General features: G+C 45.5%; 1 protein-coding gene across 1 annotated transcript in view; it reads right to left on the bottom strand.

Annotated features, from left to right (window-relative positions):
* The window catches only part of COL6A3 (collagen type VI alpha 3 chain), a 75863-nt gene that overhangs the window by 28423 nt on the left and 34500 nt on the right, over positions 1–12940 (bottom strand). Inside the window, exons 9-14 of the mRNA XM_027735091.2 lie at positions 10536–11135; positions 8659–9225; positions 5339–5959; positions 3611–4210; positions 2437–3039; positions 1426–2028 (exon numbers count right to left, since the gene is read on the bottom strand). Of these exons, the coding sequence (XP_027590892.2) occupies positions 1426–2028; positions 2437–3039; positions 3611–4210; positions 5339–5959; positions 8659–9225; positions 10536–11135 (3594 nt within the window). The remainder of the gene's footprint in view (positions 1–1425; positions 2029–2436; positions 3040–3610; positions 4211–5338; positions 5960–8658; positions 9226–10535; positions 11136–12940) is intronic.

The following is a 12940-nucleotide window of genomic DNA, read 5'->3' as shown; positions in this document are numbered from 1 at the left end:
CAGTCTGCCTTTCTGCTGGAATATTTAGTGGGGGTGTGGAATCACCCTGCAGCCACCGAGCTGCCCGTTGGTCTGGAGCATGGGGAAATCAGGCTGCTGGATGCCTTTCCTCAGGATTTAACATCTTCTTCTCCTACACAGGCTTTCAAACAGGGAGGTGTTTGAATTCTCTTTGATATTAGTCCCACTGGTGCTGCACTTGGGAAGCGCTCCTGGTTACCACCAGCAGTGGTTTGCTTTTCCCTGCACTCAGTTTTCATTCTCAGCTGGAGCTGCTGCTCAGCTCAGGGCTGCTGTGACTCTCCAGCTTCTCCAGCAGTTCAGGTGACGCCTCTGCTCAATGCCAGAGGGCTGAGCTGTGTTCAGTCACGCTGGGAGTAGGACTGGCTGTAATGTAGTAAGTAAAACCAGCTGCTGGGAGTCAGATCTGACAGCAATACCAGCTCACTTACTCACCGCAATTCCCCTGCGTGGCTTCCGAAGCAGCCGAATCATGGGATTCCCTCTTAAGGCAATTCTGCCTTAATCTACAACCACTCACACGCTGGCTTTTCCTCATGTACTTGTTGTGAGATCCAGTGGGCACCCTGGACGGTCTGGCAAGAAAAATTGTTTTCCCCCTCCAGGGCCTAAAGGGTTTATGAGAGAGCTGGAGAAGGACTTTGGGCAAGGGCATGGAGTGACAGGGCAAGGGGGAACGGCTTCCCACTGCCAGAGGACAGGGTTAGATGGGATACTGGGAAGAAATTGTTCCTGGTGAGGCACTGGCACAGTTTGCCCCATTTCTGGAACTGTTCGAGGCCAGGTTGGATGATGCTTGGAGCAACCTCGTCTACCAGAATGTCTCCTATGACAGGGAGGTTGGAACTATATGATCTTTGGGGTCCCTTCCAGCCCAAACCATTTTAGAATTCTATGATTCTGTGATTTCCAGCACACTCTGTATGCCCGAATGGCCAAGAAGTCCAATTAGCTTGTAATAGACACCAAGGGCAAAACAAGGACCATCACTTTTCATTTTGGCACTGAATAAGTTTGTCTGTTAAGATGATACTGTTATCATGTCCCTACACATCTGGGAGAAAGGAGGTGAGACTTAGTCCAAAGGCAGCTAAATAAAGGACCCCCTTCGAGACAGTGATAGGAGGCCAGTGATTTAGTGCCTGACTGTCACATCTGAAATGAATTTCACCACGATGGCACCTCTGTGGTGATGCTACACCATGTTACACACACAAACAGGCAGCTCTTGTACCAAAGGTTTGCAGTCCCCCACCACACTCATGAAGGAGGAATGAGCCCATGCTGCGCCTCAGGCTGTAGGCAAAGCACAAGAGCAGAATGGATAAGTCCATCAAAACACTTTGGATATTTAAAGCCACCCTTGGGAACGACCTCAGCACATTACAAAAGAATTGTGCTTACCTCTTGTCACCTCTGTTACTCCTGGGCACAGTGTCTCCTCCATAGCGGCTTCCAGCGTGACCAGGACCTGCTCGTTGAGCTCAGACAGCTCCTGGGCTGTGGATGCTCTGAAGCTCATGGCGCTCTCGCTGGCCAACATGCTGACTTCCTTCAGGTCGATGTTTCTCACGCCCACTGCGAACACCTTTACGCCTTTCTGCGTGATTTCCTGGGAGGCCCTCGGCCCGTCATCCGTAGACGTCCCACCCGTGACGATGAAGGCGATCTGGGGCACCCTCTGGTCGATTCGGCTGCCGGCCTCCTTCACAAAGTGTCTTTCCTGGATGTGCTTGATGGCTGCGCCAGTGTTTGCCACTCGCCCGCCTTTGTAGATGACTTTGTTGATCGCATCTAAAATCTGAGGTTTGGTGGAGTAGTCCTTGAGGAAAAACTCGTCGGTGACATCTGAGTTGTACTGGGCCAGTCCCACCTGGATAGAGTCCCCATCCCTATAAATGGCGTCCACCACAGAGTAGACAAACTGAAGAACTTCTTGGAAGTTATCTCTCCCCAGATTGATGGAGCCATCCAGCAAAAACACAATGTCAGCCTGCTTTTTACCTCCTGAAAAAATCACAAAGCAAACACAGTTGTTAACAATTGTTTGCAGCGTCTATAATATTTAAGTGGCTTAGTGCTTTGTGAAGCATCACTTTGCAAGGTGAAGTTTCTCTCTCCTTTCTACCACTTTAGTTTCATCGACCCTGGGCAGGATTTTACATCCACACAAGAAGAAAGATTTTGTATAACACTTCATACAGCATTACTTGTTTTTGTGATAGACACCCTTATCTCCTTTCTAATTTAATTCCATTCTTTCCTACGCTCAGCAAGATGTGTTTCAAAGTGTTCTTTTTATATGTGACTAAAGGGACGGGAATCAAAAGGTGTAATCATGGAATCATTTTCACATTGTACAGATACAATCTGTGCTCTGTTCAGAAAAGTCTACAGGAAGAATAGCAGCCTTACCAGGTAAGAATGGTCCAGGTGTTTCTGTTGTAGGTATTGGAAGCTCTTCAAGAATCCTCTGTACCCTCTTTTCTAAAGTTGAGAGTCCTGGGAAGTCCTGTACCACAAGCACACGCTCAGGATCGTTGGTAATGATCTGCAGCTGGTCCCTGTCCACATTCCTGGCTCCAACGCCCAGGGGTTTGATGTTTGTTGAGGTGATCACATTAGCAGGTCTGTTCACGTCATCCTGGGACCGGTCTCCGAGGATGACGACGAGGTGCTGGGGCACTCCATCTTCTATCCTGCTCCCCGCAGACTTGATGAAGTAGTTCTTCACCACGTAGTCCAGGGCTTTGCCAGCGTTCAGGGGGGAGCCCCCTCTAAGCCTCAAACGGCGGATGGCTTGCAGGACGGCATTTTTGGACTTGTGGTTCTTCAGGTAGAACTCAGGAAAGACATTATTGCTGAACTGTACCACCCCGATTCGCACTTTGTTTGGCCCCACTTCCAGCTGCTGAACAATCCTGCTGATGAAATCCCGAATGTGAGCAAGCCCCTCAGGCCTAACGCTGTCCGAGCTGTCAATGAGGAAGACAATGTCCTTTTCCTCACCAGAAATATCTGCGGGGAAGCAAGAAGAGAGGAAATTATTGGTGTGCCAAAGCCTTTGCTGAAGCTTTGCTGGAGGATTTCTGCGCTATCTGCTCTCGTGTGAGGTAAAGCCACACAACATATTTTAGCCAACTTTAGTTATGGTGTTCTGGGAGCCCGCTCCAGAAGGGCTTGTGTGCAAGTGGGCATGTGTGTGCTAACAGTCTGCCTGATATCTGAAGCATGCATCACTTAGAGCCTTATCTGTTTTGTTAATTAACGCTCTAATCTGGATTTGTCAATGTTTCCAGCTTTATGTCTGTTTCCTAGAGAACTGCTAGATGGGAATAGGTAACTGCACACACTGCAGAATTTGAATTGAAAACCGAAATAGGCAACGTATTGACTTGAAAATTATAAGTTATAATGTACTTTAGGTACTTGAGTAGAATTTCCACCTATCTGGAAGTTTCCTTCCAAGACTGTACATGTGCTGCACATTTGCTTTTGTCTGAGGAAAACCTCAACTTAAGGGAAGGCTTTTTGGGCAACATTTACTTGAGTAGCAACTTGGAGACAGCCAGTCCTGACAGCACCTTACCTATGGGGGGTTGCACATCTCCCAGCAGCTGCCTGATTTGGTCCACAGTCAGGGTTTCAATAGGAGTCAGCAGCTTCTGCTCGAGGCTGGGCAGTTCCTGGAAGCTGGAGACTTGGAATACATAATCAGGACTAAGGGAAATCTGTACCATCTCCTCAGTATCCACATTCTTTGCTATCATCATAGGTGCCACCCCCACTTGTTTGACTTGGAGCGATGGATTCTCGAAGTCATCGTCGGACTTGCGGGAGGAGAGGATGATCAAAAACTGAGGGACACCCTCCTCTATGCGGCTCCCGGAGGGCCGGGTGAAGATGGTCTTTGCCACAAACTCAAGGGCCTCCCCCACGTTCACCTGCTGGCCACCCTTGGAGCGCAGCTGCCTCACAGCGCTCTGCACCTCGTCCTTGGTGGAGTGGGTGTTGAGCAGGAACTCCACGTGGGGATGCTCGCTGAACTGGACCACCGAGATCCTGGTGGTGTCAATGCCCACGTCCAGGTTGTTCACTATCCTCCCGATGAGGTCGCGGATGAGGTAGAACTCCTGGGCGGCGTAGCGGGAGCCGTCCACCATGAACACAACGTCCCTCCTCACACCCGCTGCGGGAGAGAAGGCAGTGGTCAGAAGGTGCACCAGGCATTGCTCATGGAAAGCAGCTAAGCTCGTCATCTACACCACTGCCTTTGGCCATGGGGAGGATGCTCCTTGTCTCGTTGCCTGTGATTATCTCCTGGGAGCCCCAGCAGGCAGCTCTGGGTCCAAGACAGAGACAGGGCCAGTCTGCTAGGCACATTCCCAGGGAGCAAGAACAGCAACTTCCAGAGCAAAGGAAGCAAGAGGGAGCAGGGGACACTTGGAACAATAACTCCTTGTGGGATGTCCACCCAAGGAAACATATCCCGGTGATAGTCCTTACTCAGGGCAGGTTGCTAGGCAGCCTGGGATGGTTTTACACTCAGAACTACCCCACTTTCTTTGGGTTTGTCCTCTAGGAAAGTTTCTATCCTATTATTCTCTCAGCTTCTGCCTTTCCAGGATGACTTTTTGATTCCTAATTAAGTATTTTTTGCAGTGGTAATTCAGATCAGAGCTTGAATTATCACAGTATATCTCACTGATAAATGAGGATAGAGGAAGGTGGTCTGGTTTAGGAACAGACAGAGTAGGATGGTGAGCTGCTAAGGGACTGATCTGGGTTACTCTTCATCTCAGGCATACACTGGCTGTATTTCATTCTGAGTGAGACCAGAAATGGAAGATCTGATCCTTTTCCCGTTGCCCACTTCAAATTTCCCTTCCCCTGGTGAATGAGGGTGGCAAATATAAGAAAAATCAGCATGTCTTACATATAGCAGAGAGCTGACCTTGATTTATAGCAGTGTGATGGTGTTCCTGTAGCATCTAAATGATGCAATTTTCACTCCAGAAGGATTAGCATGGATTTAAAATCCATCCATTTAAAATAAGATTAAGGAAATAGCATTCACTTTTTGGGTCTTCCATGTGAATATATCGTGGACCACCTTGAGAGACTGGACTTAAAGGTGGCTCAGCTTAATTACACAGCTCCTACCAACCCTAAGTAGTGCACCAACAGTGAGACCAAGATTGACTGGGAGTCTTAGCCGTGACCATCTTTGCTTTTCTCGGTTTGTGTTGCAACCATGATGTTACTAAACATCATATTTTGCTGCTGGTTCTTGGTGCAGACACAAACATCTTCTCACCTGGGCTGGGAGATGTAAAAACCAGATCAGGGGCAAGTGACTCTATCTCTTTCTTGGTCAGCCGGATGACTCTGTTAGAGACGACCTGCTGCACCGAATCCAGCTGGCTGAAGTCGGGAACAGAGATAGCAAAATCGGGTAGGAAGGAAATGGTCTGCAGTTCTGTGAGGTCAGCATTTCCAATCCCAATGCCGAAAGGCACCGTGCCACTCGTCTTCAGGACCACTGAGGGCCTCCTCACGTCATCCCGGGACCGGTCAGCAGTCAGCAGAATCAGGAACTGTGGGACGCCCTCTGCTATCCTGCTGCCACTCGACACCGTGAACACATTCCTGATGAGATAGTCGAGGGCTGCTCCAGTGTTCAGAGGAGATCCTCCCATAACCTTCAGCTCCTGGATGGCACTGATGAGATCTGCTTTCTCCTCGTGGGTGTCGAGCAAGAACTCAGGTTGTATGATGTTGCTGTACTGTACGACAGCGACACGGACCTTGTCACGACCGATGTCCAGGCTTTCAATAACTCTTTGGACAAACGTCTTCAGTAAAGGGAAACCTCTTCTGACACCATCCGAGCCATCGATTAGAAACACCACATCCTTCTTCTCACCTCTCTCAACTACTGTTTGAGACAAGTAAGGGAAGGGGGGAATAAGTGAGATGCTGTTTTGCAGTGATTAATATTCTCCGCGTACATCGAACCAAAGGAGTACAAAAGCTCGGGGAGGAGAAAGCGAGGTGTCAGGACAAGTGGCTCAGTTCCTTTGCCATCGGATGCAATCCCTGGTGAAGAGGCAGATGGGTGGAAGATGGTGGAAACCACAGTGCAGTGGATGCCATGCCTTACCCACCGGGTCATAGAATCATAGATTCATAGGAAATAGGATGCAAAGGGACTCTGGGTGCCATCTCCTACCTGAGGCTGGGAGAAGCCATCTGCTCCCAAGGTTGCTGGGAAGTTGATATTTGGCTTTGCACTACGCAGGAGGAGTCTGGGGCATCAGGAATATTTTGCTCGCAGCAAACTCTGAGTCTCTGGATGAAATGACATATTGCAGGGAGTGCTCACGGGGAGATGGTGAAGAGAGGGAGAGAAGAGCTTTTCTGAGGCACCACTGGACTTAGAAATAAATACTTCTGCACATGCCCAGAATAAAAATAAGAAATAGCTGGAAAGGACATCCAGCTGAAAATGCTGAAATGATCTTCTAAAATGTTAGATACTGGGGGGGGGAGGGGGGGCAGGAGTTTGTTGTTTGTTTGTTTTGGGGTTTTTTTGCTTGGGTTTTGTTTTTTTTTTTTTTTTTTTACTATTTTCAGGCAGGAAAAAAGAATAGTTAATTGTGACCAAACATTCTTTATTAAAAAAAAAAAAAAAAGAAAAACCTCCAAGACCATGAATTGTCAAAGATCAGAGAATTATTGATGGATTCTGCTATTGATCAGCAGAATTGCAAAGCTTTGGCTTAACCAAGCAGAAAACATCCCTGGCTCTCAAACACACCAACTGCTGGACAGCATTCCCAAAATATCTTGGCAGGAACATGATCTGTCTCTCTGAAGAAAATCTTAAATATCTGCTTTATGAATGCTAGACATATAAAGAAATAACAAGGGCAGTTGAATTCTTAATGCAGACTTCAGATCAAATTTATTATTTAAGAGGACTGTTGGAAACCTGGTGGATTAATGCATAGGACCAGAACATTAATATAGGTGGGAAGAGGGAGCAGATGTTGCCTGATGTGTCCCAGTTTCATATACTTCCTCTAAAATTCAGGAGCAGGAAAAAGTCCTATTAAAAGTGTCTGGGGAGTGGATAAAGAAGAAAAAAATATGGACACTCTAACAAAGTGTCTCTCTTTTAGCCAAGAATACTAGGAAAAGTGGGTGGATGCAGCTGTCAGTGAGCTAATAGCACAATTACTAATAGTCCTTGATGGTCCAAGGGATTCAAAATGATCTTCACATGACACAAATGGTTTGAAAAGGGAGGATGGAATTCAAGAGCACTAGCTGCACAAGTCTTTGTTGAGGCAGAAACTGCACAAATATGAGAAAGGTAATGAATCTGCATGGAAAGGGTGGGGCAAGAGATGACCAGGGGATGCGATTGTTGCACTCTGGTCATTTGGAGCAGGCTGATGTTGGAGAGGAAAGGGTGAAAATGCAGAATAAGATCTACAAGGCCTACCAGGGTAGATTGAATGAGCTGGGTACAGAGCTGGTGACATGAAGACAGACGACATGCATGGCACACAAAACTCGGGAGTGAGCTGACATCTGTATCCTTCTCGAGTTCAAGGAGATGTAAAAGGCTTAAACTGTGACTAAGGAGGCAGAAGTTTGACATTAAGGGAAAATGTTTATTGATATAGATCAAAGGGATTGAACAGATTGATTATGGAGGCTGGGAAATCTCCACCAGAGGGTTTCCAGAACAGATTAGACCAATGTCAGCTGGTTCTGGACAAGAAGATCCTGTTGGGGGCAAGGGCATGTAGTAGATGGCACTTTGAGGTCCCTTCCAGGCCTATTTCTTTTTTATGTTTCTATGATTCTAAGTCCATCTGCTCAGGACTTTTATGAAGAGATGATGTGGATGTTATTACACTTTTCCTTGTCTCCACCCCCTATTCAAAGACAAGGTAATGCTCGAATTAGGGCTGCCTCAGGAAATCACACAGCTGTACATTCATAATTTCCAGCACCACAGACTGAATTTATAATTGTGGCAGTGTGATCCTCTTTATGATTCTTTTTTTAATATTCTTCAATTAATCCATCTCATGTACTGAGCTTCAACCATAATAGAGTCGAGAGCATCTAATTTATTGGTGCGTAGGAACAAAATCTAGAAACTGCCATCGTATCCTGTAAGAAACAACAGAGCAAGAGTGAATCCAGTGCTCTGCAGTGCTCCTTACACACTACCACTCCTCCAGAAAAGGGAGGATGGAAAAAGAAATCAAGACAAGCCTGTATCTGCTTCTTCTAGCCCTTGCCCAGCACTGCACATCAATTACCGCACTGTCTCTGAGGCAATGACTCCTTCTTATTTCAGGTTTGTACCCACGTAACAGCACCAACTGCAGCTCTTCCAGCTGAACAAAAGGCCTTTTCCTTACTTATCTTTAAAATTCAATTTGAACCTTAATACTTTGCTGGATCAGGGTCTGAGGAGAGGAAAATCTAAGTGCAATAGCAGTTTCTACATAATTGTTTCAAACACCACCAGACCCAAATGCCTCAGTTGCCAATTGAGATGGGGCAGGTAAGTAATTTCTTTCAGCTTCTTGGAAACCCCAGGGCTCCCTATACCTGTTGGCTGAAGCTGGACAGTTTTCAACAGGTTCACTAAGTTTGGCTGAAACTCTGAAATCCGAGACAGGGACTCGACGTTCACAATGAATTGAGGGGCAGAAACGATCCTTTCCAGCTCCACAAGGTCGGCATTTTTGGCTTTGATAGCAAAGCTCACAACTCCAGCTTGCTTCAGAACATCTGATGGTTCCTCCACATCGTCAGTTGATCTCCCAGCAGCGAGGAGGACCAAAAACTGAGGAACCCCTTCTTCGATCCTGCTTCCAGCTTCCTTGACGAACAGCCTCCTTATAGTTTCATCAAGTGCAGCTCCAATGTTCAGTTGCTTCCCAGTTTTAATCTTCATCCTTTTCACTTTGAGAAGCATATCTTGCTTAGACGTGTATTCGGCAAAGTCAAATTCAACTTGGATGGTGTCACTGAATTGAGCTACTGCTACTCGTGTGGCATCAGCACCCACGTTCAGGTCAGAAATGACTTTGTGTACAAAATCCCGGACGGCAGGAAAGCTACCCAAGAGGTTGGCTGAGCCATCAATCAGGAATAAAATATCTTTCTTGCTTTCTAGAATAAATTCACAAATGAAAAGAGGGGGAAAAGAGATATGAAGGCATTTTTCTCCTTACACATCAACCTAGAAACTTCTCTACAAGTCAGCTGGGTTTCAAACTTTCAATATGCTCATTTACCAAAGTATTCAAAGTCTACAGGATTAAACAGCCCCTTTGACTTATTTATCTGAGAAAGAAAGTTAAGCAAGAACACCCCTATCCTAAGATCCAATAAATTCAGGCACCAGACAGACATACCACATATTGTATCACATCAGATCATGTCATAAATTGGCTGATCCAGTGATGTTTAAGGTCTAGCAATATGTCAATAATACAAGCAGGAAGTAAAACAACAGTGTTGGGGTTTTTTTTTCTATTTAAAGGCTCAGTAGACAACAAATAGAGATTAGTTCATACACACATACACAAAGCATTTTCTCTGTCTTCTCCCATTTGCATCACAAGGAACGTCTAAAGCCATAGGTGAGTTATGACTTTCAGAGGAGAAAAAAACTTTTACCTGTTTCCATTTGATGCCCTTTTAATCTCATTGAATACCCAAGATAAACCCAAGCATCTCGTATCTGTGTGTCTTAACATCTCTCATAATAATCTTGATGGTCTTTCCATACTAACCAATCCTGGTTGTTCTTATGTCTTCATAAGCACACAGCCACAATAATGGAATTAGTGAGAAAATACCTGTTTAAAAAGGGTTAAACCTGCCAACAGCTTTTGGGTTTAACGTTGGAGGATAACTTTGAACATAGGGAGTCAAATCCAGCCTCTGTAACAGCCTGGTAACATCACTTTGACCAAGTGGTTCTGGGAATGGATTTGGCCTCCTGTACCTGTACCTCTGCTCCTCTGTGCTTTTGGTGTGACTTTAACCTTTCCACACCAGTCCTTGTGGCCGAAAGCTCGTGCTCCCATTGCCTGATTTAGTGCACGTGATGCATTTACAGGTTGTGGCACTATTATGGCAACAGAAAGGGAGCACCTGAGGCAGCGGCTGGTGGGCATAGACTCACTCAGATCCTTCTTTGGTCCTGACCTACCAAAAAGCATAAAACTGCACTTTTAAAGCATGCTAGCAGTGACTTGAACAAAACTAAGAGCTGCCAGTGTCAAGCAATGTATTCATAGACTCATAGAATGGTTTAGGTTGGAAGGGACCTTAAAGATTACCTAGTTAAGCACAGCCATTACCACTTTGATGACTCAGGGCTTGGACAGATGTCAAAGTGTACATTGGAAAGAAGAAATTAACTTAAACAAGAATAACTTAATGCAGTCAACATGAAGGAAGGTAGGTATTACCTGTTGGGGCGAGTGGAACCTCTTCCACACCTCCACTAACATATGTTGTTATAGGTTTATTTAATTCCTGGGGTAAAGCTGGCAGACCACTGAAATCATCCATAAAATACACCATTCTTGGATTAAAGGCAATCTGTTCAAGCTCTGCCTTATCCGCACTCCTAACGCCAACAGCAAAAGTCAGCACTCCAGCTCGAGCTAATTCATTGGAAACTTGCAAGAAGGGATCTGCAGACCTCCCTGCCGTCACCAGGACTAGGACCTGTGGCACTTGTTCATTTATTCTGCTCCCACCAGCTTCCGTGAAGTGGTTCGAAAGCACAAAGTTCAGTGCAGAGCCAGTGTTCAGCACTGACCCCCCCTTGGGCCTCAGCTGCCCCATACGTTGAATTATGTCTGATTTGGTTTGGTAGGAGTATAGGGAAAACTCGGTTTGGGGAGTGTCGCTAAATTGCACTAAGCCAACTCGGATTTTGTCACTGCCGACATCAAGGTCGTTAACTAGGGTGGCAACAAAGTCCCGCACAAAGGGGAAGTTGGCATTTCCGACGTTGAGTGATCCATCCAAAAGAAAGATGATATCCCTTTTGGTTACTTGAACTGCAGTAGAGCACAGAAAACAACATGAGACATCACAGAAAACAAAAACGGAAATTTTTTCTCATGTGTGCATGCAGCATACGCCGTACACGCATGTAAACCTGGTTAGGACAGAGAGAGAGGAGCAAGGGTGTGATCAGCACAGAGGAAACGAGGACCTTGATGGAAATGACTGAATGGGGCAGGGAAGGATTCTAACTCGTACTGAAAACACTTCTGAATGTCGGGTTTATCAACAGCCTCTCCCGTGGCAGATATTTCCAATGGCTGCTGATGCCAGAGCTGCGTGCTCTGGGGCAGATCCTTAACCAGCAGAAAGCAGTTTGGTTGATTCTGGTGGAGCAACATCAAATTACACCTACAGACACCTTGCTCATCTGCAAGTCACCACACATAGACCTGGGGCTTCCCAGCAAAGCTTTAGGGAATTATATGGCTTTCTGGCACCAGTGCTAGCACCCCCTTATTAAGCATTCCACAGGGATGCTCCCGTGCATCCCTAGAGGTGGAGAGATATGTCCTGTCCTCAGTGACTTCCACAGTCCTGCAGTGGCTGGTCTGTGGGGCAGAGTCAGGCTCCACCTGCATGGGGAAACACTTCTGCCAGGTAGCCAAACTGGCTGGTGTTTTGAGTGGGTATTAAAAATAACTTTTACTGAGGCTCAGAGAAGCCGGTTCAGATGACACTGCAGTGGCTGCCTGAGGACACCTGCCTTCTGACCTCTGCATTTAATGCACTTTAATGTTGGCAGTTACAGACATCCATTTGTGGGCTGGTGAAGGAGGACAAATTTCCCACTTTGGGCAGTAATCAGCCAGTTCTTGGTTTGTTTTTAGGGTTAAATCCTCCCCGGGCTGTATCTCTGGCATCTGTGCCCCAGCACACAGATCTACACCCCAAGAAACCACAGGATTATCACCCTGTGCTTTTTTTGCTCTAAACACATCATGTCTAGATCACAGACCAAACCACCAAAATTTTAAACAAGATCTCATAGAACTGATAACTCATCTAATTCATCCCTCCTGGATGCCTTCCTCCAAAGAGTTATTCAAAATTTATTTATGCCCATTATCTTTCTATTTAAAGTGTTTATGACTATATTCATCCATCTCTCTAGCTTGCCTTGTCCCTGTAAGCATGCTGTCCTGTATGTAAAATACATAAATACTGACATATTGAAAACAAAAGGGGAAAAAAATTTACTGCTTAGAATACAGGAACTGTTCTCAGATTTTACAGATTGTCTTGGCTTCCTGTATTTTTAATTTTTCCCAGAAAAGTGCCATTCAAGGCTCAGGGTGAGACAATATCCAGTTAAAATGGAAGTGCCCAGTGTCAAAATCAGTTTTCTTACTGCTATTAATAATTTAAAGGAGTAGGATCTGATCCCTTGCTTATTATGTATGTGAATAGCTGTGAGAACAGTAGAACAAAAAGACTGGAAAGAAGAGAAGCTGCACAAAAATGAGCTTTGAACAGGGAAATATAGGAACATTTTTAATTTACATTGAAAAATAAAAATGCAAGATTTGTTGTATAGCCATGCAAAACTGTATTAGCAGGAAACACACTCTGAAACAAAGCTTATTAAATGATAAGTCCTGTGATAGTCATCTTAATTAAGGACAAGTACTGGTAAACTGATCTCAAAATGTCTGCTCTGTATGTAGATCAGCCATAGGCTTTAATTCTTTATGGACTCTTTCCAAATATTCCATTTCTTTTGCACTTGGTTTATAATTTTAAATTACTTTATAAAGTAGAAAAAATATAGACATGGTTCAACAGCCACTAAGCCAAC

Source organism: Pipra filicauda, unplaced genomic scaffold (assembly GCF_003945595.2).
Source record: "Pipra filicauda isolate LSUMZ 115617 unplaced genomic scaffold, ASM394559v2 scaffold282_size1924045_pilon, whole genome shotgun sequence".
Taxonomy (NCBI): domain Eukaryota; kingdom Metazoa; phylum Chordata; class Aves; order Passeriformes; family Pipridae; genus Pipra; species Pipra filicauda.
Note: the sequence above shows the minus strand (reverse complement) of the source record. Positions and strands in the feature narration are given on the sequence as shown.